Raw genomic sequence first — 24,448 nt, 5'->3', positions numbered from 1 at the left:
ATCATTGCCAAGGAGGAGTGAAAGGACTTTCTGGTGAGCAGGAAAGCAGGAAAGTGAGCCCCAGGGATTCTGAAGGACAGAGCTGTGTCCAGGAGAGGCTTGGAAGCAGGACAGTGGTTTTCCTAGTGGATAGCTGCATGGGAAGAGGACTTTTTTTCTCATTTACATTGCTGATGTTCCTGCCTACCCACACAGAGACGCCTGAGGGGGAATAACAAATCCTCTTCTCAGGGAAGCCAGCCCAGCAGAGCTCCCTGCACAGACTTACAGTCCTGTGTCTCTGCACAGCAATGTGACAAGCAAGGGGTCACTAAAGCAGGACCCTAAAGACCCTGCACTGCCCCTTTTTGTTAGCAGCCCATCCAGCAGTGGTGTGGATCAGCTGGATCAGTAACAGCACCTGCCACTGGCAGGTTCATCCAAGGCACAGTCAGGCAGAACAGGATGTTCCTAGATGTGACCAGCAGTGGTGGAGTTCCCTCTGCAGCTGTTTGCAGCTGTAATTGCAGTGGTGCCTCAGGACAGACAGACACTGCTGCCCCAACCCCTCCCTGCTCTGAGGACCCCAAAGGGACTCCAGTGGCTCTGGGTGTGCATGTGGCCAGGGGGCTGGATGACTGAAGGAAAACCTGCCACCAGCTCAGCAAAAAGAAACTCACAGCAGCAAGTGCTGTCACTTGGGTGTTTGTATACATTCCAGTAGGAGCTTGAATAATGAATAGCTGAGTTTGAGTCAAAAAAAGACAAGATTGGGAATGTCATGATTTCCATTGGCTGAGAAAGCAACCATTTATTTCCTTTGTTTTCATTAAATATTGCATTGTTCTTGAGTTCTGAAAAATAAAATGTTTACACTTTTTCACTGCACACTGTATTAAATAGGTGTTTTATCTGTCTGATCACTGAAGGAAACAGATCTGGGCTTCTCAGGGACTTATGTAGAATTTCTCAGTTTTGTCAGAAGTGCCTTGGAAATAATCAAGGTCTTGTCATCCATTAATTTTCCACAGATAAGAAGGAGATACAGCTGCCAAGCCTGCTGGCTACAGCTGTTGCCATGCCTGGAAGGTCCTGTTCATAAGGACAGAAAGACAGACAACTCAAAAGGCTTGCTACTGCAAGTACTAAAAAGTTTGTTCCATCTATGGATGTTGCTTGACAATTATAAAATTCTTTTTTATGATGAGTGTTCTTGTTTGGCTTTTTGGTGGGGTATTTTTGCATAATTAAATGTTTCACTGTATAATACTATTCAAGTGGGAACTGTGGCAATAAAAGGTTTATGATGCCAAAGGATTTTCACAGCACTGATGCAGTCAGTTCCAAAAGGCTGTGAAAACAGAGACTCCTCCACAGTGCAATTTAGTTCAGCCTCTCTGTATGCTACAGGCATTACATAGAACATTAGCTTATAAATATTTGAGAAGGCCAGGTTGGATGGAGAAATATGTTGGCCCCATCAGCAGCCAGATGTGTTGTCCAGAAGCAAAAGCCATTAACAAATGCTCTTCAGCTATTGGCACAGAGATTCTTTCAACACCTAGGGAGCATTACACCGAGAGGATCCCAGCCTTCCATGACTAGTGTTTGCTTTGTCCTTGGCTAAAATGAAAATGGTAAATTATGAGCCAAAAGCTCTTCAGGGAGCTGGTTCACATCCCTTCAACCCCAACCAAGGTGTCTTTCAGCTGTCTTTGAAATGAGGAAACAAGCAGATTACCACCAGCACTAAAGTGCTACTTTTTAATACTTCACTGCTCATCAGCTCTGGTCTGCTCCAAATGGAATATTAAACCAAATAACTTAAACCATGGTGTGAACAGGACCAGGCTGCAGAGATGCTGTGCTGAATAAATGCATTTCAACATCCAAGAGTGGTGGAAGGTGGCTTGGGAGCATAAATACATTTGATTGTGACAGCTTGGCTGATCAGCAGTAACTCATTAACTGGTGAAAACTTGCCTTCCTGAAGTCCCATCTCCCTTTCTTTCTGGCAGTTTTACAAGTGCTAACTTTAGTGCCTTGTCCTCAACATTGATGAAAGGTTCCTGTAAGATCACAGGGATGGGTTTCCTTTGCCTTGGTCACACAGAACAAGAGATTTCAATCTGTCAATGCCACTTCAGTTACAGTGGGGTAGGGCATTGCTTCCCTCATCCTCTCCCTCTAATACCTGCAGATCCTGAACCAACTGCTGCTCATCTGCCTGGGGACCACAGCCCAGGGATGAAGGAATTATCCCCAAAATCTGGTGAGTCAATGATGCACTACAGCAAAGAATTTTTTTTTTTTTTCAGGGGATGCTCTACCCTAGTCATTGGACTTGGAAGAATTACAGCTGTGTCTGAAGAGTCTGTGCAGAGATAACTTCATAGCTCTGAGTGGATAAAGCTGCCACATTGCAAGGAAAGGAAGACTGACTCTCATAAATGTGAGAGGCTAGATTTGGTCTCTCCTGCTGTGACAGTTGTTGCATAGTTTCAAAATTCAGTAATGTTGGGGCATTGCTCAGATCATACTGGGAGCACAACTTCCTGACTTTCTTAAAAAAAAATATATATGGAGAAAGGGTAAAAATTAAGAGCCACAATAAAATGTAGCACATTGTTTCCTCCAAAACTTCTCTTAGATTGTCTGGACCAATCCTGAAGGTCCAATTGTTCAATTCTCAGATAGTTTGTCATATAATGAAAAAAAGCCATGATATAAAACTTTTTTTGGTTTTTTATGGTTTGCATCCCCAGATATTCAATTTGATTAGCTACAGCTAATAATTTCAACATTTATGCCACGAATGTATTAAAAACCTGTGCTGCTGATCTAAATCAAAACATGACCATCATTGGAATAGTTGTATTGCCTAAGAACAGCAGCACAAATACCTTTAAGAATGTTTTGTGTTTAATTTGTTTTTAAAAGGTGATGGTTAACAGCACATTTTCCACACCTGACAGTTTAACTCCAGATGGCCAGCAGCTCAGAGGTGTTGCTGACTGGGGCCCAGCAGCTCCTGGATGAGAATCTCTCATCCTGTGTTTAAAATACAGGCTGTAAAGAGCAGGACAGGCTCCCCTGCTCTTCCAACCATACAAAAATGAGTACAGAATCACAGAGCAGTTTAGATTGGAGACCTTTAATGTCATGAAAGACCTCACAGCCTTTCAGCACCCGTGGTGGCTGTGCCTGCCTGGCTGCCCTGCAGACACAGAATGAGCAGCTCTTCCCAAGCAGAGTTCTCAGTGCAGCCATGAGATGTCAGCACAGACCACTCTTCTGTGCAAAGCCTCCCAGAGAGAAAAGATCTCTCAGTGAGAGAGAGATTCACGGTGATTAGCACCAGTACAAACCCCCAGGATAAACTGAGCACCCAAAATTGGGTGTTACAGGGATACCAGCTGCTGAAAACACCAGCAAAAAGGGAGGGCAAAGTTTGAGTGTCTCATTAGGGTTAAAGCTGATGTGTAAAGCAGAGAAAGCTACTGCAGTAAAACAGCACTATAATGCTTTAGTTACAGGGGAGAAGTGCAATTTTTGCAACTTAACCAGAACACCAATCCAGTAATTAAAGACCCATAACCTAAAGCATGGATAGCTAACACTCCAGGCAGAACCTGGCCTTCAAAGCAGGTTTACCTGAACAGTTTTTCCTGTGAGCTCATTGTTTCTGGGCTGACAGCTGTGCCCCTTTAGAAGCACTGGGGAAACTCTCTTGAGCGTGGTTATATCAACTCTGGAGTCAGCTGGACTCTAACATAAAGCCAGAGCATTTTATTCTAACCTTTTTTGTCCTGATACGGGGTAATAAAGTCTGTTAATATGAAACTTACAGTTAGGAGGCCAGAGGACATGGGGGTTTTTTATTGATATATCTTGGCTAACTAGGCACTGCTTCACTGCAAGGAACTTACAAAAGGAACCAGAATAAAGGGAATATTTATTTATGAAGCAGGCTCAGATTTCTCCAAATTTTGATTTTTTTTTTCTATTTTAAATAGTTGAACCTATTGAATTTCATTTGCAAAACAGTGCAAACAAGTGCTAAAATTGTTTGGTCTCCAACCTGGAATGCTTCTCCATTTGGAAGCAGGAGACTATGAACCACCTGACTGCACAGTCAATCGAGTTGGATTGGTTTTGGTGGCAAGGTTTTGGTGGTGGGAGCTGCAGGGTGGTTTCCAGAAGCTCCCCCAGGACAGAGCCAGCTGTGGCCAAGGCTGAGCCCAGCAGGGCAGGGCAGTGCCTCTGGGGTGGCAGCTTTGGGCCTGGGGCAGAGCAGCTGTGCAAGGGGCAGCCTGAGAGAGCAGAGAGAGTGAGGGCAGCTCTGCAGAGCCCAGCAGGGCAGGAGTGCCCAGGGACAGAGCTGAGGCTCCCTGCTGCTGCTCCCTTGCTGTGCCCATGGGGCTGCTCTGGATGCAGAGATCACCTGGAGCTGTGCAGGACACACAGCAGAGCAGGTGCTGCCCCAAGGGAAGACTGCAGCCCATGGGAAGAGCTCTCACTGGAGAAGCTCATGGCAGACTGTGTCCTTTGGAAAGGACCTTGTGCTGGAGCAGGGGGAGAGTGTGAGCAGCCTATTCCCTGAGGAGGAGGATGTTTCACAGCAATGTATGATGACCAGGCTGAACCCCCATTCTTTGTCCCACTGTGCCATTCAGGGGGCAGGAGGTAGAGAATTGCAGAAAGTTAAGCCTGGAAAGAAGGGAGGGGTAGGGAGAAGGTGTTTCTAAGATTTGGGTTTATTTCTCATTCTCCTACCCTGATTGCTAATAAATTAAACTGGTTTCCTCAAGTTGAGTCTGTTTTGCCCATGACAGTAATTGGTGAGTGACCTCTCCCTGCCCTTATCTTGTCCCAAACTCAGCAGATTTTCTGTCCCTGTCCAGCTGAGGAGGTGTGATAGAGTGACTTTGACAGGCACCTGGCATCCCACAGGACCAGTGGATCAGTGACAACAAATGCTGGGGCTCCTTCAGCTGCAGCAGTGTCCAAAGCAGTGCTGTCCCCCTGGCCATCAGAGGTGGGGACACAGACACTGCTCAGGAGCCAGCCTGGGGACAGCAGACACACTGAATCCTTGAGTTTTCATGTCTCATGACATTCACCAGCATGGCCTCTAATTATCATGTATATGTCCACATTTTTCACACTCCAAGATTCTCCTGTCCTCCTGTGCCACCCCTCAAGGAAGCCCTTGAAGCCCTGCCTGGTGCTGTGTGCACTCTGCCCCCTCACACAGGGATGCTCTGCTCTGCACATCTGTTTTTCCTCACTTTTGATGTGGCAAATTACCAATGAGTTTGCAATTCACCAGAAAGTAATGGGAGCAGCCTCTGTCCTCATCACAATAAAGTATTTTGGGGAAAACACAGCAAAGAATGTTATTAAATGAACATTAATTTCAGTATGAGGAAGAAGCTGATAAGGTCATTTGTTTCAAATTACATCAAGTCCTTTCTAGGATGTTTCTTCTTCCCAGTACAATTTTTCAAAATGTTCAATGCTAATTTGACTATTCCAAACCATCTTTTGTTCTTTGTATTCAGAAGGAATTTCAGAGAAATTCAGGGGTTATGCAAACATTCAGGAGCAGAAAATACTCTTTATTACCATTGTGCCATATATTGCAGGAAGTCAGAATGAGAAATTTAGGAGAGCCATGGAAATGAGAATTGCTCTAATTCAATAACAGATTCATTTGCTTTCTAATTAGATTTGATCACTTCAATATTTTATATTGTAGCAGTGTAAATATCTTTTAAATAGCTATCACATCTGACACAGAAACTCAAAAGCATAATAAAAACAGCAGAATAAATCTGTAGAAAAAGTTAAAGAAAAATAAATATCTTAGTTCTTTCATGTCTTAGTAAATAATTCCCACTATGAGATGTTATATTATTTAATTTTACAGCACTCAAAACCACTTTAAAAGAACACCTGTAATAAATATTCAAAAATAACTCAGATGATATTTTACAGTTACAGCTTACAGTAATATCTGAGTAACATCATACAAATTGCATTATAAACAGTTTCACCAGCACCAAAACAGAGAATTACATTTTACATAATTCACTTAAGCACATGGAATTTCGACTACAAAGGATTTTTTTCTCACACTTCTTACAGAACTGATTTGGTATGCTTTAATTTGGAAAATGTCTCAATTACATGGTCCCAACATAAGGCAACATGGAAAATACCTGAAAACTAAGAATTAAAAAATTATACTGGCTAGTCACAGAATTTCTACTGCTCAGTTCATTCAGGATTTTGAGCCTTATTTAATTCTGATAACAAGCAAGATGTGACAAATAAGGTCTTAGCCCAGGATTCAGAAGCTCTGGTTTCATGTGACCTTGGACAAGTTTCCTGGCTCAGTTCTCCATTCACAACATGGCATTGAATTGCTCCCTTCTGTCTCCAAAGACTGGCAGCTCTCAGGAGCTCCCTTCCACTATTTTTTCATCAAAGAACTGGTACTTTGGGATGAAGATTAGAGCTGAGCTCGGTAAGAGTGGATGTGCAATCTTTAACACAGGACACACTGATGAAATTGTTCTGGTGTTTAACCGAGGTAGGTGAATGATGCCCTTTGTGCTGCTGGAGAATGTCCAAGGGACTTGCCCAACAACAGAGTGCCTGACAGCTCCTGAGTCAGTCCTGCTCTGCAGTGTGCTGAGAGCCTCCAGAATACACATCTAACAGAGATGGAGTGCAGCTCTTACACCATTCAAGTCTCTATTCAGCACAGCAGTCAGGGAGAAATTTGTTCAGTAATTTCAGTGGGCACTGAAGTAAATGTCCTCTTAAATGCTACTAGCCAGAGGAAAAACTAGATTGCTTGGCACCCAAAATGAAATTCATGTGTCCTGCATGTTCAGTTTACTCAGCACTTTCAGCACAAGACAAACATTCTAGCACAAGGCCTGTGCACAAACTTCATGGAAAAGAAGCATCAAAACTGCAAAGTAAAAACTGGGAAATACATCAGATACATTTTCTGCATTGCAGAGTTGAAGAAGCAGCTAGTAATAAGCTGAAGGAGAAAAGTGTGTAGCCTGACCATTGAGAGAGTTGGGCTGTCTCCAGCAGCTAGTGAAAACATCTGGAAAACAGCTGTATCTTTCTCTTGCAGTGCACTCACCACTGCACTGCACTCAGGAACTTCAGCACCACAGCCACTACCATCTGCTGGACTGCAGGATCCTGGAATGGCTTGGGTGGCAAAGGATGTGAAGTGTCATCTAGTTCCAACCACCAGGCCCCTGTCCCAAGTCCCTCTCCAGCTCTCCTGGAGCCCCTTTAGGTGTTGGGAGGGGCTTTAAAGCCAGAGCCTTCTCTTCTGCAGGCTGAACAGCCCCAGCTCTCTCAGTCCATCTCCAGAGCAGAGGTGCTGAGTCCTCTGGAATCTTCATGGCCCCCTCTGGACTCCAACAGGTCCACATCCTTCTTAGAGCTCTCAGAAGAAACCAAAATCGGGCCTGTAAGGTACTGTGAGGCACTTTGCTGAGACAGCAGGAAAGAGGAAACAAAGCAAGAGATCTGCCTTCTTCTAAGCAAGGAATGGAGATGTCTGATGAGCCACCTGCTGAAATTATTCTGGAAATACAAACACTGCAATGCACTTTCTTCTAAGGACACAAGCATTTCCTAATTGACAACACCTGGAATGTTTTACTGATTTACTCCATCTCTGTGTTTTATAACCACCTGTGAGGAAAAAGGCTTGCCACAGCTGACAAGATACTTGGCCTTGCCACTCTTATTACCCTAGTGACCAGATGGACCAAGTAATCTGAATTTTGAGGCTCTGCAGGGCTCTGTTGAAGCAAAGGCACCTGCTGCTCACAAAGCCTGCTCGTGCTGCCGTTTCAGACCCACGACTCTTGCTGCCAGAAGGAACACAGCCCCAGTGAGCACCTCTGCCACAAAGGAGATCCAGACCAGTGCCAGGGACCAGCCAAACCTGATATCGATTTCCACCAGGAGATCCTTGCTCCTCAGGAGGCACACAGCTTCTTGGAAGGCAGCAGCTGAATATGCAATATAGACACTGATCCCTGTCAGGGTAACAAGAGCTGAAAAGAGAAACATGTTCAGCTACTTAGCAGCCACTGAAGAAATTAAAAACAATCAGTTGGAGATGTCTTAGGGCCTCTTTGCCACTCCTTCCTATTCTAGGCCAGATTTACAGATTATCTTTGAAACTTAGCTGAGGTTGGTGAGAGGGAGGTAAAGGCAGGGTTATGTGTGACCACTGAGGGCAATGTGATCCCATTGTTAAAGACTGAATCACAGCATCTAGCCTCCCACGATAAAAATTGACTCCTATTACAGGTACCTAATGCATGTGCATCTCTGTTTTCAGAATTGTATTATAATGTATCCTGATTCCTCACTGCTGAGCACCATGCACAGTTGTCTTCCTGTATGCAAGAAAGCCCCCAGAGACAGATTCTTGTATTTCAGGTCACTGAATTGAGGCTGTTTGCTGAGTATTGTCAGTTTTGAGTCTTTACTGTTAATTTGTTGGTCTTTACTACCACCTTCCACCAAGTGTTGTGCTGTCATGACTATCCATCACTTCCTAACACCTGAGTCAAAGACATCTTTGGGACAGACTTAAATTAATAAAGGGCACTCGAACAAGGAGCCAGATGTTTCCAGAATGAAAGGACTGTTCAAAATGTAGGGAATGGAACATCTGGAACAGGTACACACTACAGCTTGACATCCCAGTCAGTCAAAGGACAGGTACTGACAGAAATTACCCTCTACTGGATCAGCAGTAGGAAAGATCCAGTAAAAAGGCCCCAGATAAAAGGACTGCAGCCCAGGGAAAGTAAATACTGAAACACTTGCAGGATAAAATAGTGTCTTGGTTGATTATGAGGGAGAAAAATTTAGTATAGCTTTCTGTTAAATTGCAGTAAGTCTTGATGAGTCTGCATTTTTGCCAGAAATACACGTTTGATTAGAGGCAAACAAAGACAGAAGAGTATTGGGTTATCTATCACTCCAAATTCATACTCATATTCCCAATTTTAACCATCATATGGTGCCTGTACCTTATCCTAGTCCTCTGCAAGGAGGGGGAAGCAGGAAATTGCTTTGCACCTTTCATCAGCAGAAATAGCAAAGACTGATTTGTTGACATTATCAACAAGGTGCACTGTGATTCCCCTTTCTAAAAAATGGAGAAACATATAGGATGTCCTGACATGTGGAACATAGTTCTGAGGGGTTAAAAAGCCCCACATTTCTGGAACAGCATCTCCAAAGATCTCTTTCTGCTGAGACAGAGCTGTCTAAAGAATACTCAACTTTGTGAATTTGAGTGTCCTACAAAACTGTTCTGTACATCCAGACAGAGCAGGATGGGGGGCTGGTCTCAACCAAAGGCCACCCTGCAGGCTGTTCATGCTCTCCTGGGAAACTGCAGCAGCTGCAACCCCAGAACCTCCCCAGGCATCTCCTGACACTGCCCCTGCTCCATTCCCCTCCTGACACTGTCCCTGCTCCATTCCCTCCTGACACTGCCTGTGCTCCATTCCCTCCTGACACTGCCCCTGCTCCATTCCCTCCTGACACTGCCCCTGCTCCATTCCCCTCCTGACACTGCCTGTGCTCCATTCCCCTCCTGACACTGCCCCTGCTCCATTCCCCTCCTGACACTGCCCCTGCTCCATTCCCCTCCTGACACTGTCCCTGCTCCATTCCCTCCTGACACTGCCCCTGCTCCATTCCCTCCTGACACTGTCCCTGCTCCATTCCCTCCTGACACTGTCCCTGCTCCATTCCCCTCCTGACACTGTCCCTGCTCCATTCCCTCCTGACACTGCCCCTGCTCCATTCCCTCCTGACACTGTCCCTGCTCCATTCCCTCCTGACACTGCCTGTGCTCCATTCCCCTCCTGACACTGTCCCTGCTCCATTCCCTCTTGACACTGTCCCTGCTCCATTCCCTCCTGACACTGCCTCTGTTCATTTCCCCCTGCCTCTGTTTCTTCTCCCTACTTGCAGCCCCAAACAGCTCAGAAAGGCCCCTGCTCCACTCCTCAGTGGGATAATCATGCCTGGCACTTCACAGCTTTTCATTTTTCATTGACTATTTGGAGCAGTTTTCCACCAGCCTTTTCAGTGAATACAGCTTTCTGCTGTTCTGTGGAATTGGAACTTCTTTTCAGGAGACAATCATAATGGGGGATGGTTGGGCTGTGTTAGAGCATTTCAGACTAAAAAGCTCAGGCAAGGCTTTGAGACTGCAGCATTTGCTTCCAGCAATCTCTTAACAATTTCTTCTTAAAAATAGGACTGTATGAGCAGTTGATGAGATCCAATACTGAGGATCCCCTTTTCTGTCAGGAAAAAATTCTGTTTTAAGTTACATTGTGAAACAGCACTGAAAATCTGTTTGGAACAGAAAATGCAGATTTAAACACAGTTTTCAAACTTTGATAGAATGTTTTTAGGGTTTTTAACTCATAAATTACTTTCTAAAATACATTTGGTTTGGATACAGCAAAAAAATAAAAATAAGTGTAAAAGCATTTTACTAGCTTCAAATTGAAATGTTACACTCCAACTAAAATAGCTTTTGGGGGTTTCCTTTTGTAACCCACAGGTTGGGGACATCACTCTGGATCAAAACTAGCAGTTAGGCTAACCCAGGAATTCCTAACAAAACCCTTTGCAGGAGCTCAATGCAAATACCTTTTCAAAAAACATCAGTTTTGTTAATAGTTGCAAAATCTGTGCAACCCTACAATTTAGTAATTCCACAGTCACTTTTCCGCCACCCCATTACCCTGTCTGTAAACAATTTGTGCACCATGCTGAGAAGTTATTAAATCTTTTGTGTTAATGGGCACAGCAAACACAGATTGTTCAAAGGGTGACTCACCCCCCAAGGAGGGATATTTGCCTTTCCTAAGTAGATCTATTCCTCAATCAGGACCCCAGCAGACACCAGGTGAATGAACACCAGCATTATTCTGAAAGCAAATTCCTGCTTGGCTTTTATTCCCTGGGAAACAAAGTGGTGTTTCCCTTCTTTTCCAAAACAGTTAGACCAGGAGTTTGGTTTAGTACCTCCAAAAAGGAAAAGCAGTCCCGTCATTAGGAGCAGCAGGTAAGCCCTGGCAAGAATACTGATGAATCCAGTCATTCCTCCAAAAATCATCAGTATCAGGCTGAGGGGCATCAGGATGACAAATGTCCCATGCATGTCTGAAGAAAAATGAAGAATGTTAATATTTTAACATTTTATTATGGTGTTGGTGGATGTACCAGTAATTATTAAGTGCAGAGCCCCTGATCAGGATCAAAGCCTCATTCTGTGCTGCACAAACAAGAAATTGGACAACCCCTTGGGTTTTCAGTGTAAATCAGCAGGGCAAACATATGGCATGCATGAAAGGGCAACAAACAGAACAAACCCTCACAGGATCACAGCCTGTTTCAAACAGACACCACAGATATAGAGGATATGTCCACACAGATATTTATGAGCAATTAAACTGCTCTCAGCTCTTGAGCCAGCTGCATATCAGGTGATTCTCTGCATACCAGGTAGGCACTGGCAACCTTAATGAAATGCAGCCCTGTTATGTGAATCACCCTGCTCTGCTTGGAGGTGAGACCCAGCCATGGTTTGATTAAAGGTTTCTCTTCTTTCACGTGTCCTCTGCTGCACTGATGTAGCAAATTGTTGACCTTTTCCTTTGCTGCAGCTGACCATCAACTAGAGGGAAATTTTCCCATCCAGCTCTGATTCTCTGTCACTTTTTTCTACAGCAGCTTCACTAAGTGCATTAACCTATCTTGCTTGCTTCCTCCCATGCTAAATGTTTTACATTAGTCTTCCTTGATCCCTATAACATTTTAATAGCTGTGCAAACAGAGGGTTGCTATGTATTTTTTCTTATCACCCTGTTTTTTCCATCATAAACCATTATTGTGTCATTGTTCCCTCTGATACAATCTATCCACAACATTCAATCCAACCCTTTTTTAGAATAATAACCAAAAAATTAATTCCAGTATAAATTTGTTTCACAGCAGAGTAAAGTTGAGTAACTGAGAAAAGAAAATGGAAAAGGTATATTCTGAAGAGGTCTATGTTTCATTGTCTCATTTCATTTCAGAGAGGAACAATATTCCATTAGCTTAGGAAAAGAAATCACTTAAGAGTTCACAGCTGCTGTGTGATCAAATGATCAATTTTTTCAGGTCACTGTAACTGCCCATGGAATTGGATGTGCTGCATCTGCCACTGGCTGAGGATCCAGCTCATCCTCTGCACTGGCACTATAAAGATCAGACATAATTGTGTACATGTCTCTGTTCAGCTCCAGAAGCCTGGAAGGTTAGGAAGGGTCTGCATGGCATCAAGGCAGACATTGTTGATGTCTGTACTTGAGCAGAATGTGGTTTCCAGATATAATTACTTGTTTTGTGTAGCACAGAACATAGTAACAAAACCAAAAAATTGTGACAAATGACAGTTTTGGGAGGTGACCATTTTCTGAGGGTTTTTTTCTGCTTATTTACACTGGTTGTATTTTCCTATTCAATCCCACATATGGCCACATCAGGACCAGCTGATGCTCAGAAATCATGAATTCAACATTCTGCATTGAAGAGAGCACTTTCTCTCTGAGATTCTAAAGCTGAGGACACTCCCTGTGCCTTCCTTCAGCAAAACTGGCCATGGCTGCTGCTCCTGGCTAAAAAACACAGACCAATTCTCAGTGCTGACAGCCAGATCAGTCCTCAGCTCACTGGGAACAAACCAGCATGTCAAAACTGCCTGCAAATCCTGGCTGAATTCCAAGCTGAGAACTGGCCATGGAACTGAGCTCAGGAGTTTTATGTGGTTAGAAGCTGGGGATGTGATGAAACTCAGTGTGACAGGACAGAGACTGGGCACCCAGCTCAGTTCTCATATTCTAGAGAGGCAGCAGCAGCAGGAGTGTGGTATTCAGCCAAATTTGAGCTTGCTGAGGGTTATTTGGTCTCATTTTGGTTATTCCCCACCATTCTGACATCCATGTGTCCTCTTAGCTTTGCTCTTGCGTGTAAAAGGTGAAAAAGCCTTGGGAGGATAAAATCCTGGGAGGAAGCAATGAACATTTGAAAAGTATGAATGTAAGGATGGTGCAGTCTGTCCTCAGACCTGCCTTGCTGAGAGAGAACAAACATGGACAAGTTGGTGGCTGGCTCTCTGCCTTGTGATTTTCCAGGTGTCCCCCACCAGTCCAATCCACTGCTAGCAAACTCCACCCCAGCACAGCAGCACCAACTTGCCATGTCTGTGACTTATCCTGTCATTGTGTGATTTCAGCTGCTGCAACCTGAGCCAGGACATGTGGGTGAGCAAAACACAACTCAGAAGGGAAATTTGTGAAGGAAAGGGAAAAGAAAACCATACCAGACCATCCCTGGGAGTGTCCTAAATTATATAAATGATCTGCAACAGCTGCAATATCAGAATAACTCTGATTTTTATGCCCTCTTCAGTGAAAATACAGGGTTTAGGGATAGCTCAGCTGAAACCCACAAACCCCACTGTGACAGAGCCTTACTTTCCCTACCCACAGCTGGGATCACACTTCTCATTTTTTAAAATCAAATATTTAGTGAATTCTATTTGGTTAAATAGCACTTTTATAATCTCCAGTGTTCTAGCTCAATATCTAATACCCATTTGTACTATGAAATCTGCAACTGCTTGGGAAACTTATTCTAAAATGCTGCCATGGAAACCACTCAGGAATCTGAATTCATGCCATCTGGCATATGATATTATGCCATTATATTCCTTGATTAGAGGAACAGAATTAGTTTATAGAAGAACATGACTTAAAATATCTTTACTGTTTCTGTCTTCAATAATCATCTGTGAAACAAGTTAAAACATTAATTTTGCAGTCATTTAGTGTTTTTTTAGCTTCTGTTGAAATACATAGTTATGCGTTGTGTATTAAACATATAACTGTCTTCATATTGATGAAATTATTCTAGTATTGGAAAAAATACTCACCCTAAATATTTTGCACAAGAAGAGGCATGTGCACTTTCTTGTAAAACAGAATTCAGTTTCCCACATCTGTTTCTCAAGACCTGAGTTCTCTGTTAGTCCAGCATGAAATATCTAATGGCATAATCTTGATAATACTGAAACAAACTCATAAACTTTCTAAAATACTCCCTTTTTTGAAGCAAAAAAGAATCAAGTTGCTTAATTGTAGTCACTGGAGTTTTACATTAACTAGCCAAAGCTCTGTTATCAGAGGTCTGGCCAAGTATCTGTGAGAATGAGATCTGCACTGTGTCCAGAGCTGAGAATTTGGCAGGCATTTCTAAATTATCACCCAACACAGTTGTTGAGGAGCTGTTTGTGAGGGAAATCTGTGGAATGGAATAGAAACACTGAGTGGTGTCAGAATTAACCAAGTGCAAGCCCAGCAGTTTTGTTAATCATCTCCTGTTAACATCCTGGAGCTTAATTGCTTCAAACTAACTTTGGATTTGTTTGCACAGCTTACAATAGCAAATAGTGCCTAGAAATCTGTAATATCACCTCATCAGAAGTACTCCAAATGGCAGTGGTTCAGAAGAGCTTAATTAAGGGCCTGTTTATCTTACCCAGCAGTGACTACACCAGTTAGAAAGACAAAAGCCTCCAGCTGAAACAGAATCCTGGCAGTGGTTAAAACCAATGGGGCTGCTCCAGAAGGACCTGGCAAAGCCAGGAAGAAATAGTGCACAGAGAAAGTCTGACCTGCTTGCTAGGAAAAAAGCAAGGAAACAACTTAGAAAACCAAGGAAAAATTGAAAGAACTCTGTGGCTAAATGTGAGACTCCTGGGCTTGGGCCACAGGGACAGGAAGGCTGGATTCCCTCCTGTTCAGTAGGGAAAAGGGGATGGAGGAGGATTGCTCCCAGAGTTTGGGGTCTGCAGGATGATTAGTCAGGCTCTGGTCTGTGTGTTACACATTTTGGCTTCATGCTTTTCTGAAAAAATCTCTGAGCTAAATAGAAAGACCAATTGCAGATAGCAGAAATAAAATTATGCTAGACCTGGAGCAGTTGGCACTGACAAAACCTCCAGCAGCAGGAATGGGCAGAATGATGAATGTGAGCAATGCAGCATGGCTCAGATTCTGCTGCTGTGGTACCAATGAATCTGAAAACAAGAACATTCATCAGAACTTGCCTTGTTAGGCCTCAGCTGCAGTGGTGCTGAACTTATCTCAGATTTCTGTAAAAATTTACTGCCATATCTGCAGTAAGTACTGGAGCAGATGTTCACTGGCACCTCCCTGAACAGTGCACTGTTGCTCAGACACAGGTCCACACCTACCAGATCAATTAAGCCAGAATTTCTATGTGCATCATTTGGGTCTTAATTCACTTGGCCTCTGAAATGGCTCTTGCTCCAGCCCCAGCTGTTTCCTTCTGGCAGCTTAAAACCAAATGAAAATTAGCAAAGAACTGGAAATCCCTCAGGAAAAAATCTCAGGGATGTCAGGGTGGCTGAAGAATAGAGAATTCTTTATAACATTATAATCTGCAACTCAGTAAAAACGAGCAGCACCACGAGGAGCAGGGTGAAGTGGGAAAGCAGCTGGTGCAGGACTGTTACAGGGTCCACATGCTGTAAGGAAACCAGACAAGTTTATCTGTACTATTAAACTCCTTTTGTTGAGGAAGAAACCAAGGAGGCTGTTACATCAAAACAACTGAGGTATCAGAGCTGCCTCTGCTGCAAAGATTGTTTCCCTGCAGGAAGCACCAACTTGTCTGCAGCCACATGGTTCCAGTTACATTCCTGTCTAAGAAATAAAAAATAAGAATACTCTGGGGAGAATACTTTAAGCAGTTGTGCATGGGCAGCTGCACACACCAGTCTTGATTTCATAACAGGAAAAACAACAAGTGGAAGCCACATCCATTAAGCACTCATTTCTGGATGGGTCAGGAACAGAGGGGAACACTAAAAATGGACTCTGAAAGGAAACCAACCACTGGCCATGCTGCTCAAAACAATTTTTCTGACAAAAGATCAGGATTGCCAGGGGCTCAATCTTACCCTGTAGGCACCTACTGCAGATGGTTTGTGTGTCACACAAACAGTAAGAAAGATCAGCAGTTCCTCTCACATTATTTTTCATAATTCCAGCCTCAGCTCTGCAGTGCTGGTGGGACCCTGCAGAAGCTCAAATGCAAAGGTGAGATTCAAGAGAAATTGTCTGGTTTTGAATATAAATATTTTTCATTTTGCAACGATTACACTGGTGCTGCCTTCAGCTAGATCTGTACTGGTATTTACTCATTATTAACAACATAGGCTTTGGTAAATGGAAAATATTTATATAACAAAAATATCTAAGAGCAACTTTTCACCAGTGTGACATATTAAGGTTTCTTGTTTGGGTTTTTCTTTTCTTTTAAGAAATTCTTTTAGAAAGATGAAGTTTTTTGGGGAAAAGGTTTCAGCTGATTAACCATTTCTACTCAGCAGCTTTCCTCTTTCTTTGTGTGATTTTCAACATCTAGATCTGATTTTGGATGTTACACTCCTGTTGCTGGAAAATGGGAAAGCTGCTCAGAACTCGATGTAGCTGCCTTTGAAGCCAGTGACATCCTTATTTTGTCATTTAGAGAGAGATAGATTCAGCTCACCATGAAAAATGTTGCTCTTGCTGCTTGTCTGCCATTGCTGGCACAGGAGAACACATGGCAAGGCAAAATATCAGAGGTGTCTTTGCTGACAAATTTAAATTCTAAGGGGAATTTTCAGAGGGCTATCTTTAATCCTAGTAGTCACCAAGAGACTCTAATAACTGTCTATATTATATATAACTGTCTAATTATATATAACTTTCATTTTATTCCTGTTTGGGCCAGAGCAAAAGTGTATATCTCCAGTGAAAAAGAGTGTTATTAATGCAGAACTTTCAGAAAAGCTAGTGATGGGCAGTCAAGTGGTATTTTTCTTTAAACAATAGCTGATGTTTTAAAGAAATAAATAACCAGGCCATAATGTAATCTGTAATAGGGTAATATTTTATCCATAGAGGGTTTGAGGGGGAGAGAGGGTATACACTGCATGTTCAGCTGGAGGGAGTGGTAAGAGAAGAAATGGAAGGCTAATTAGAGGAGAGAGTGCTCTGTGTCTAATCCATTAGACATCACTCCTGTGTTGTGAAAATACATCACAGTCCCAGGTTTAACAAGCCCTGGGTAAACTGCCTGGGTAATATTGCTGCTAGCACAGTATTTTAACTCGTGCACCCAATTATTTTAATTTGCCAGGAGCTTGATTTGAAGTGCACAGTAATCCTAAAAGGAATCTGCTGGGACGAATAGGGGAGATATTGGAAATGGGGAGGAAAGGACTGGAGGCTTTTCATTCTCTAATGAAGGGTTTGTCTTCTGGCTGTGCCCAGCTTTTGTTTCTGCTCAGGCCCAGCTCTTTGCTCTCACATACAGACTTTCTCCCATCTCTTTGGCACTCGTGTCTAGGTGAGACATGCCAAGAAATGCATTCAAACTCTGAAAAATGGAGGGTGTGACCCACGTGTTATTAAGTGCCTACATTAGGAGACAGTCCTTTAAAGTCTTTTTAGGAATAATCAGAAAGAAACATGTTTTATGTTGCCAGAGCTCATGCAATTCAGTGCCAACCAAACAGTGAGAAATGCATGTGTACAGCCAGATGGAATGAGATTAAACTCATGTGGCTGTGCCTCACAGACACCTTCACAGGCACACACAGAAAAAAATGTAATTTTTTTTGTAGTAACTGTTTAGAGCTGTGCCATTAACTTGTTTGCCACATATAGCAGCAGGTGAAGAAACTGTTGTAACTAGACTGTAATCCATGATCACAGAAATTCCCTCTAAAATCCTTGTTAAAATGTGTTGCAGATGAAGATGCTTTGCCATGATCTACCTAAATATGATTCAGTAGCCACAGTCAGAAACATTTAAGAGAGAAGTGTAAGGCTGATGTAGAAGGTACTATCTCAGGACCTGATGAATCTAGATGTCACTTAAAAATATCTGTATTTCCTAGAAAGAAGAAGTATGACATGGTACTTTCTATGTTCAGCTGCTACTGCTGAGGATCTGTGGACTCACCACACTGAAACTGCATTGAAGCTGAGCAAAAAAATCAAAAAAGTTGACTCATTAGAGCATTCCAGTCAAATCTAGCAGGTTCTTTCAATTGAAGTATCTTTGATTTCTTCTCTCATCATTTTTAGGCAGACAGACTCTGTCTGTTTATAATAAAATATGCAAGTGTCTTTGCAGACCTGGAGTCTTTTTCCAGGAACATAAAAATAGTACTTGATGTGAAAACAAGAGAAAAAAAACATTCTCCAAGGCCCAGAAGAGTGTGTAAACATAATTATTAATCTAATTTTTATTCATATCCACTATTTTCTTACACTTCATGACTCACAAAGAGCCATCATTTGTTTCCAAGCCAACACCATTTTTATAACCAAAAGAGCATTGCTTTTTTGGTTTTGTTTTGTAATTTAACTGAAGAGCTGCAATCTCTCACCTGAGAAAAATAACAAATGTGCCTTTTGCAAATATGCACACAACCTTTGAAAGGCAAATGGTTTCATTCTGAAATGTTGGACTGTCACCAACAAAACAGTGGAGGTGCCAACACCTAAAACATGATCAGGCAGGTTCAGTAAATGCTGGCCCCTCAAAGGCTCGAGTGGTCCAGCAGAAAATCACTTCCACTGATTTCAGCACCATCGAGCAGCTGCTCTGTTTGGAGCATGGAAGATTAAAGGAAGGGCAATTCCTCTCTGAAAGCACAGAGAGATCTCCTGGGCTGTGAGTCCTGACCTGCTGATGTGTTTCTATGGCTGCTTCAGCAGCTGACTGGGATCTGATTCCTGCTGCACTGCCCAGTGCAGCTGTGGCACAGCCAGCAGCACCAGCACCTCCCAGGCTGTGTGCCACACCTGCAGCTGGACCACGAGATGCTGCTCCAAGCAACTAAACACACTCAAAGCCTCTCTGCAGCCCAGGGAATGGCTGGTTTTGAGGGAGGGAGTTCCATTTTAAGAAACAGGACAAATATATGTGTTCTGCAGGGTCAGGAAGAAGAGGTGAGTAAATAAAATTGCAAAAAGCAAGCCCATACATGAGGGTGTGTGAGGAAAGGACTGTGTCAAATATATGCTGCAAAGGTAGTAAATCGTCTCTTAAGAGATGCCTGTAAGTGTTTGAAAATGTTCAGTTTGGACTTCTTGAAAACATTCTGGCACTGACAAATGAATCTAAAGAAAAATAACTAAATATATTACAAGCTTAATGTTTTTGGACATGATGTTCTTCAAAGACTTTGAACACTGCTTTTGGTCATTGATTTATTTTCTTAAATTCTCATAAATTTAAGTCTTTTATCAGTGTCAGGAATCCCACTGAAATCCTAGGAAAGTAGCTGTTTTAAAGATTAGTTTAAAAGTGTTCTTAAGCATTTTCAGTGATCAGACTCCCTTGAGGTAATTGTGAACACTTTTGCCCTTTTTATTTAACAATTGTGTACGTCCTGTACCATTCCAATCAGAGAGGTTTTGCTCCTGTGGAAGAAATTAGCAGAACTTATCATCAAATAGATGGTTATTTCAACAGTAAACACACTTGAAGACCACATGCAGTGACAGACATTGTACAGATGCAGAGTCAAAACACTTTCTCAGCAAATTCCCCCTCTAAATCAGAAATTATTCCTTGTAAGTTGCCAGGCAGGGAGGGAAGGGTGGATGGAAATATAAAAAAATCCAAACACTACTCACACAAAAGCTGTCTGTGTGAATCGGTGATGTTTGCATTCTCATGCCAGAAGGGGTTTATCAAAGGGTAGCATTCACTCCTCACTGTTAGCAAAAGGGGAAAGACAATGAGGAAAAGATTACACTATTATATCTGTTTGCTATATATATATATATATATATAGGGTTTTTTGCAACTACATGTAATTCATATAATACCAGCTGCTTCTAAAACAGCCATTCCTAGGCAGGGAAGGAAATGAGAGGATTTTTAGCATGCAGCATCAGCTGCTCCCACAGGGCCTGACCACTGGAGTCAACAGGGAAACATCTGCTCATTGCAATGGGGCTCAGTGCACAGCAAAGAGAGAATTCCTGTAGCCTGCTCCTCTCCCTGCTCCTCTGGAAGCAATGTCCTTTCTTGTCTATGGCAGACATTGCTTAGCCCTGGCTTTTAAAAGTGGAATCAAAGCCAAAAGTTAAATGCCTAGCATATAGACTAACTACATGGGGGAAATCCTATATATTGATATATAGGATTATAATAATCTTATATTATGATACATAATAATACTTATATTTAAATTAATTGTATTGTGTATGTAAATAAACTATATAGTGTTTATATTTCAATTCATTATATTATTATTTATCATTTTAATGGCTTTAACCCAGAACTTTCACCCCTTAATTTCCTGAGCCAAATGAAAAGACATCTCCTTGCTTCTAAATGGTTAACGTTTATTAAATTATCTTGAATTAAAAGTTAATGTAAAATTAGGTTACAGTAGCAGAAAATTCGCTCTCCCCATGTCTCCTTCGGCGAGTGACAGGGAGATATCGACAAGGCACTGCCCGTGGGTCCCGGCACGGCCGGGGAGCGCTGATCCCTTGAACCGAGAGAGCCGGAGCTCCGCGGGCAGCGGGCACGGCCCCCGAGCCGGACCCCGCACCCGGATGGACTCCAGCACCCTGATCCCGCATCCCCATCCCCGCATCCCCATCCCTGCATACGCACCGCCAGACCCCCGCAGATGGACCCCGAACCCAGACCCCTGCAGCTGCATCCCCGCAGCCCCACAGCCGGAGCCCGCATCCCTGCACCCGGACCCCGCATCCCTGCATCCAGCCCGGCATCCCTGCACCCGGACCCCACAGCCGAAACTCGCATCCCCACAGCCGAACCCCGCATCCCCGCAGCCGAACCTCGCATCCCCGCAGCCGAACCTCGCATCCCCCCAGCCGGACCCGCATCCCCGCAGCCGGACCCGCATCCCCGCAGCCGGACCCCGCATCCCCCCAGCCGGACCCGCATCCCCGCAGCCGGACCCGCATCCCCGCAGCCGGACCCGCATCCCCGCAGCCGGAGCTCGCTGTCCCGGCCCCGCGCACTCACCGCGGCAGGTCCGCCAGAGCCCCGAGTGCGAGCTGAGCGCGTCCGTGCCGTTCCGGGACGCCTCCAGCTTGGAGGCATCGATGATGTACCAGAAGTCGGTGGCGATGGCCACCACGAGGAAGATGAAGCTCGAAAGTCCCACCAGGGCCACGAAGAGGGAGAGCGCGCCCAAGTTAACCCTCATGGTGCCGCCGCCGCCGCCGCCGCCGCGCCTCGCCCGGCCCCGCTCCGCGCAGGTGGCGCGCCCCGAGCCCCGCCCCGGCTGCTCCGCGCCCCCGGGCGGACCGGGCACCCCGAGGGCGGACCGGGCATCCCCAGAGTAGAACGGGCACCCAGAGGGCGGAGCGGGCACCCAGAGGGCGGAGCGGGCATCTCCAGAGTAGAACGGGCACCCAGAGGGCGGACCGGGCACCCCGAAGCCCCACGGAGCCCCCGCTCACCCCGCTGCCAGCCCCGAGCCCCGCAGGCGTGCGCGGAGCCCCCGCGATGGATCGGGCGCGCCCCACGGGAAGCGACAGCGTGTCACAACCACGGGCGTGGGATCCCGATGGCTCCGGAGCCTCGGGATGGGCTCAGCCCGGAGGGGACAAAGCTCCCGCGCTCCAAACACCACTGTCTTTGAGGGGAGGAAGCATGTGCTGGGGTTTGGGGAACACAGACAGGGTTGGTGTTCCTGCAGCCTGGTATATTTACAAAAGATTCCCTCTTGTTCCGTGCTTTCCAGATGCCGACCTCAAAAGGCCAGTTCTAACCTAATTTGAGTGGGTGTGAGAGAAGGCAGTAGCGTGGCATTTAGAGTGGTATTTACTGCCTGGTGCAGTGATGTCTGTACCCTGCTCGGGATCATTTTCCTGTCAGTGTCACCGAGGCTCCCTTTTTCAGAAACCATAGTTAGGAAGGTGTTCTTGTGTGAGCCCTAAAGCCACATTTCACCCAGCCTCCTGCTCATCTTCAGCCCGCTGAAACCTGTTGAGTAACAAAGTGAATTTCAGTAATAGAACCTTGTTTTCCAACCTCCAGAGAATTTACTCTGGTGTTTTACTGCGTCTCTTCACTGGCATAAAGATACTGTGCAGGTAGGGTCAATGGGGCATCTTGTTTTCTTCCTTGTAATTCACTACAGGCCTTCCAGGGAATTGCTAAGTAACTCTGAGTAATTAAAAAAGTCATTCTCATTTATTTTCTGGCATGGACACTGGGCAGAATGTGACATCATTACCCATCCATGGCAACAAGCTATCGTGAACCAGTAGGGTTTCAGCAGTAGGATCAGTTAAAAGGAACATCTTCCTTGAGACAGAGTGTCTAAATAAACACAGTGATCATCAATACTAGAGACCACATTTTGCTCTGCAAAACTACTGGAAGGCTGGGAACATAATAGTTTTTAGATTCAGGAATACACTGTTAAGCACCTAGAGCATTATTCTGAGCTCTTGCCATCTATTTCTCACATCTCCAAGTTGTGTTTGTAATCTGTGAAAACGCCTCTGTAGTTCCGCACACCAGGCAGCTGCTACTTCCTTTGCAATGTTTGGGTGATACAAAGTTAATGAAGCAAAGTGAAATGTTTTGTTAGACTAACTAAGGCCATGAGACAAAATGAACAAGCCGTGGGGCACCAGTCTGAACTGGGATCCCAAGATTGTCTCTTTTTTTCCAGCTATATGTGCACAGTTACTTGAGAGTTTAAATTAGCTCCATAAATACCATGTCTTAGCCAGAGGTTTTATCAGTTCTCTTCTCATAAATCTGAACCACAGGCACTCATACACCTGAATCATCACTCCCCTGCCACAATCTGCCACTGTCACCCCTCAGTTAAATCCAAGAGAAAGCAGAGTATAAAACTACAGGAACATTTAACCCAGTTGGATACAAGCTGTTAATCAGGTGTTGTATGAGATGCTTATCAGTGATACTCTGTGTCTTGGAGAGGTTTTCTTCTAATCTTGGGGCCCACAATGTTTGTACATATGCTTATTTCTAGAAACATTATTAACATTATTAGCATTATTAAATGATCTAGCCATCAAGATGTGCAAAGGTCCTTGTAGATTCTGTCTAGACTAACTTCACAGTAAACCTAAGTTAGAGCCTGCTAACCTCAGCTCCTTTTTTTTTTACCAGACTCTGGTGACAAACATTTATATCAAGAGTAAATCAAGTCTACATAAAGGTTTCATTTCCACATCAACATGATTGTTTTTAGGCATTCATTCCTTGCTAGGGAACAAAGAATTCCTGCAAAGTCAGAAAACTACAAACATAGTTTAAAAACAATTTAATGAACTCATTGAGAAATGTTTATAATGAAAGGGGAAAGCCAGCAGTACAAATTAGTTTCTCTAGAGACTCAGCTTCAATTTCCTGAGGTCTTAGAATGTTAAACTAGGATCTTTAGCATAAAAGATTCCAAATTTTAATCTAGACTTAGCTTTATGGAGAAGGAACGTTTTGCTTTGCATAGACTAGGTGTTGGCTGCATCTGCTAGTGTCAATCTGCTGCACAGAATAACAAAGATAATTCAGAATATGCTCTCAAATTTGCAGTCAATTATTAGTCCCCAGAGTGTGATGCAGCAAAATTATCAGTCTTCCAGGCTGAGCATGGCAAAGCTTGTGTAAGAAACTTTTACTCTCTCTGTTCTTGCAGGGTTACCTGGGTGCTGGAGGATTCAAAGGGCATTGTGCTCTGGAAATCACCAGCTTTGCTCCCATGGACTTTTCGCAGGTTAAATCCATCTCTAGGGCAGCTCCTTCTCAACTGTTCTGAACCTGTGTTGTTCAGGTGCAGCAGAATCCCACTGAATTCCTTCATTTTCCTCAGTGTTTATTTATTTCACTTCCTCTGCCCTGTCTGTATTTGTGAAGAGGTGACTGCATTACTAGGAGTAGATTTTTTTGTAAACTGGAGAAGGGAAGGATTCCCACAATGTTTACCCACCTGACTGTAGGAAAGGCAACCAGTGCAAGTGTGCACCAATTACTGTAATTGATCACTGCCATGGCAACAAGCACAATCAACACACCTAATTTCATCCACAATCTTTTTCCAGGAAATATCACTTTTTTTTTTCTCCTGGTTTCTTTTTGGAAGCTTTTGTTGTTGTTGTGGGGTTTTTTTGTTGTTGTTTTTTTTGTTTTTGTTTTTGTTTTTGTTTTTGTTTTTTGTGGGCTTTTTGTGTATTTGTTTGTTTTGGGGCTTTTTGGTTTTTTGTTTTGTTTTTTTTTTTTT

General features: G+C 43.8%; 1 protein-coding gene across 1 annotated transcript; it reads right to left on the bottom strand.

Annotated features, from left to right (window-relative positions):
• Positions 1-5,579: 5,579 nt before the first annotated feature.
• TMEM114 (transmembrane protein 114) lies at positions 5,580-21,417 on the bottom strand. The gene is made up of 4 exons (XM_079320797.1): positions 21,211-21,417; positions 19,839-19,919; positions 11,095-11,232; positions 5,580-8,081 (listed from the first exon to the last, which is right to left on the bottom strand). The coding sequence occupies exons 1-4, from the start codon at positions 21,392-21,394 to the stop codon at positions 7,849-7,851; spliced, it is 636 nt and encodes a 211-aa protein (XP_079176923.1). The 5' UTR covers positions 21,395-21,417; the 3' UTR covers positions 5,580-7,848.
• Between the last annotated feature and the right edge of the window lie 3,031 nt (positions 21,418-24,448).

The sequence above is a fragment of the Erithacus rubecula genome, assembly GCF_903797595.1.
Source record: "Erithacus rubecula genome assembly, chromosome: 17".
Classification (NCBI taxonomy): domain Eukaryota; kingdom Metazoa; phylum Chordata; class Aves; order Passeriformes; family Muscicapidae; genus Erithacus; species Erithacus rubecula.
The sequence above is the reverse complement of the archived record's forward strand: the minus strand, read 5'-3'. Positions and strand labels throughout refer to the sequence as shown.

Coding starts and splice junctions, on each gene's coding strand:
- TMEM114 (XM_079320797.1), bottom strand. CDS start 21,394: ATGAGGGTTAACTTGGGCGCGCTCTCCCTCTTCGTGGCCCTGGTGGGA. Junction 19,920..21,210: donor GCTCTGGCGGACCTGCCGCG/GTGAGTGCGCGG, acceptor TTTTGCTAACAG/TGAGGAGTGAATGCTACCCT. Junction 8,082..11,094: donor ACTGCTTTTCCTTTTTGGAG/GTACTAAACCAA, acceptor TTCTCTTTTCAG/CTCTTGTTACCCTGACAGGG.